The sequence below is a fragment of the Limulus polyphemus genome, unplaced genomic scaffold, assembly GCF_000517525.1.
Source record: "Limulus polyphemus unplaced genomic scaffold, Limulus_polyphemus-2.1.2 Scaffold423, whole genome shotgun sequence".
Taxonomy (NCBI): domain Eukaryota; kingdom Metazoa; phylum Arthropoda; class Merostomata; order Xiphosura; family Limulidae; genus Limulus; species Limulus polyphemus.
This window is the reverse complement of record NW_013666033.1, coordinates 334,320-337,925: the sequence shown is the minus strand read 5'-3', so window position 1 is coordinate 337,925 and position 3,606 is coordinate 334,320. Positions and strand designations below refer to the sequence as shown.

Below are 3,606 nucleotides of genomic sequence, written 5' to 3'. Positions count from 1 at the left end.
ACAAAAATAAAAATGTTTAGACAAAATAGCTTAAATCTCATAACATTATACACTTATATATATTTATTATTTTTATTATATTGACCTTTCAACTGTGCCTGGCTAACAATACAGAAGTTACAATGACCTGGCACACATGCACTCATGTTACCGTATCCAATAATAAAACGTTGACCTTTAGTCTTTACAAAGTGACCTGTTTTGGCTGTGTTTTAGTAGACTAGTATTTTCTAAAATACAGTCACATTCCAATTCATGATCTTAGAAAAACACGTAGGTTCAAGAAATCTTGATAGAAATGAATAAAAACCCTATAACCCAAGCGCTTTCAAAAGCACTCGGGTTATAGGGATTTTATTCATCACATTTCAATTATTATACATTATATACAGATATAGATTATTGCTATCTAGAAATAAGTTCTTAAACTTATTTTTCTTAAAACATACAACAGTAAATAAAAAAGTAATGCAAACAATTATCTCTTCTAGGTACAACCTTTGTACTCAGTCGCTAATGTCTTTTAAAATTTCGCATGTGGAGAATATGAAATGAGATAATTTTTTTTAGGTTTTATATACACAGTTGAATAACAAAAAATCATAAATTACTATACCAATACCATAGAATTGCACTATAATTTATCAAGCTTAGTAACAGCTGTATTTCAGTCTAAAAAAATATGAAATTTCAAGCAGACTAAAGATATAACGTACCTTCTTGAAATCTTGGTTTGAAAGAAAGAGATGGCATCCTAAGAATTTAAAATGGCAAGGAAAGCCACAAGGGGGACATTCTGAGCTTTTGATTGGTTATTCAGGTCATATATAGAAGTAAGTGTATATAAGGGAGCATTTCCAAAAATGGAAAGAGCTGGGTGGGGTTCCACTGTGTTTGATTTGTTACATGAGCAACATCTTAGCAAATAGAAAAGATATGAGGTTCTTATTTTATATTCTAGCTTGTCAATATCTATAATTTGAGATTCTAATTTGTATGAAACTATAGACTTAGTATTTTGACATCACAAACAACTAATTTGAACCAGTGCTGCATTCAACATACCATGCGACACACAAAAATCGATGTTTAACAGTGTTTTCTTAATATTTACTTTTAAATTATGAAACTGAGTAATGTATAATACTAAGATTTGAATTATAATCTATAGTTTGATACCAAACTTGTTGACATAAATTCATGAAATAATAGTTGAATAAAATTTTGAATGCGAGTCAACAAATACAATGACATGGCCTTTCACCTGTGACCTATCTGGAAAGGATTAACTACAAGACCATGATAGCTGTTTACAATAATGAACTACAAGACCAAAATGGCTGTGTATAATAATGTAATGGAAATTCTTAGATAAATGGCTACAGTAATAACTACAAGACCAACCTGGCTGTGAATATATTAATGTAATGGAAAATCTAAGCCAGATGGCTACCACAATAACCACAAGACCATACTAACTGTGTACAATAATGAACTACAAGGCCAAAACAGCAGTTTATAATAGTGTAACAGAATGGCTACAGCAATAACTGAAAAACCTTACTAAACATGTACAATAATGAACTACATGACCTAGATATGACTATCATAATCACTAATGTAGAAATTCACCTGTGTCTGTTGTTGATTAGTTGGGTCTCCTGTTTCCTTCCCCCAAGAGCATTTCACACTCTGCCCATTGATTTCACAGTTGTGTGTGCCAACTATAGCATGTGTTGCTGCTTCTTTTGTAGCAAACCTGTTAGACAATAGCTAAGTTCATTTAATTATATAAACTTATAGGACTCAATTCTCTATGATCTTTCAAGTTAAAATTATTCGATAAAATTAATTGCATTAGCTACATGGTAAAAAAATGAAGGCGTTGTATTCAAGTTACTACTTTTACAGTAAGGAAGATTATTTTTTAGAACAGGTATGAAGTTTTGATTACTGGTGCAATCATTCTCAAGTACACAAGTTTTAACAGTAAGGAAGGTAGTATTTAAATCAAAAATGTAACATATGTATTTAAATTTTAGAATTGATAGTGATTACTTATGCATGTGCATATCAATCAGTGTGAAGTGACAGGTTATTTATTTCTGGTTGAACAGAAGAAACAAACAAAAAGTGAATAAATATACCAAATGTGGAATATGTCATGCAAACATATAGGTAACTGTCACTTTGAAATACAAGTTTTGTTTGAAAGGACTTAAGTTTTAACGATTTTTATTTTATGTTTGCTGAAAATTTTTTTTTATTCTATTGAACACCTTTATAACTGATCTATCCTCACAAAACAAATCATCATTTGCTCACTTTCATAAAGCAGGTGTATTATCCATGAATGAATAAAACAATGCCTAATAAATAAATAAAAATTAAAAGTGCCATATCTGTACTATCCACGAAGATTAAAATTTAGGTTATCCCAAGTTTTATCTTATTGAATAGCCATAATAGTATGTACTTCCTGCATATTAAAAATTCTTGGCTTCATAACTTTGTGAGAGAATTACAAGTTACGAATTAATGAAACATGTTGCACCATGTTAATTACTTATGTGTGTGTGTGTGTCTATATATACATATATATATATATATATATATATATATATAATGTAGAAATCTTTTTAATAAGAAATTAAATGTAAAAAAAAAGAAATGAACAAAGACTTACTTACCTAATGAATGCATAACCTTTGTCCTTGAACACTCGTATTTCCTGGATTGGTCCATAGGTTATAAATGTTTTGTGCACAAGTTCATCTAAAGATAAAACAAGAAACAACTGCAAACTTTAGCTTACAGAAAATGAGCAAACAAGAAAGAGTTTACAGACATTAAAATTTTTTCATAAAAAAATTGAACCAATGAATTTCATCAAGATTATTTCTAGTTAATTTGCAATGTACTAAACATTGGGAGGGCCAGTTGTAAATGAATAAAAACCTTGTCGAAACGTTGTACATTTGCTGTCATGTTAAACTTATATTAAAGTTTTTCTTCATTACCCATTTAAGCCGTCTCCAGCCATTATTAGAATAAAAACTGTGTATATAATGTGTAAAGTGTAGTATACTCTAATCCCTTATAATGATGGCACACGACGAAACACACATTCGGCATGTAATGCTATTTGAATACAATGCCTCTGTAGCCACAAAGAATATCAAAGAAGTTTATGGAAATGTTTTGAATGGTCGTAAGTGTCAACGATGGTTCAGCAAATTTAGTTCAGGTGACTTTAGCCTTAAAAACTGTGATGGCAGGAGCTGACATGTTGGAATTGATAATGATGCTCTCAAGACGCTTGTTGAGTCTAACCCAAGGAAACACACTCGTGAAATGGCCCTGAAATTACATGCCTCTCATGAAACAATACGTAAACATCTAAGGAATACAGGAAAACTCCATAAAAAAGGCGTTTGGGTGCCTCACAAACTCTCTGATGATCATTGTTTCCAACGTGTGAATGTTGCTTCGGCTCTTCTGACACGTAATGCGCGTGAACCATTTTTGTACAGAATTGTCACTGGTGATGAAAAATGGATTCTCTATGAGAATATTAAATGCCAAAAAAAATGGCTGAGTCCTAGA

The 3,606-nt window shown here is 31.0% G+C and overlaps 1 protein-coding gene across 7 annotated transcripts in view; it reads right to left on the bottom strand.

Moving 5' to 3' along the window:
• Positions 1 to 3,606, bottom strand: part of LOC106458166 (nucleolysin TIAR-like) — a 281,791-nt gene that overhangs the window by 17,504 nt on the left and 260,681 nt on the right. For all 7 annotated transcript variants that reach the window (XM_013917630.2, XM_013917631.2, XM_013917628.2 and 4 more), the window contains 2 exons: positions 2,691 to 2,775; positions 1,633 to 1,759 (listed from right to left, as the gene is read on the bottom strand). In XM_013917630.2, coding sequence (XP_013773084.1) covers positions 1,633 to 1,759; positions 2,691 to 2,775 — 212 coding nt within the window. The remainder of the gene's footprint in view (positions 1 to 1,632; positions 1,760 to 2,690; positions 2,776 to 3,606) is intronic.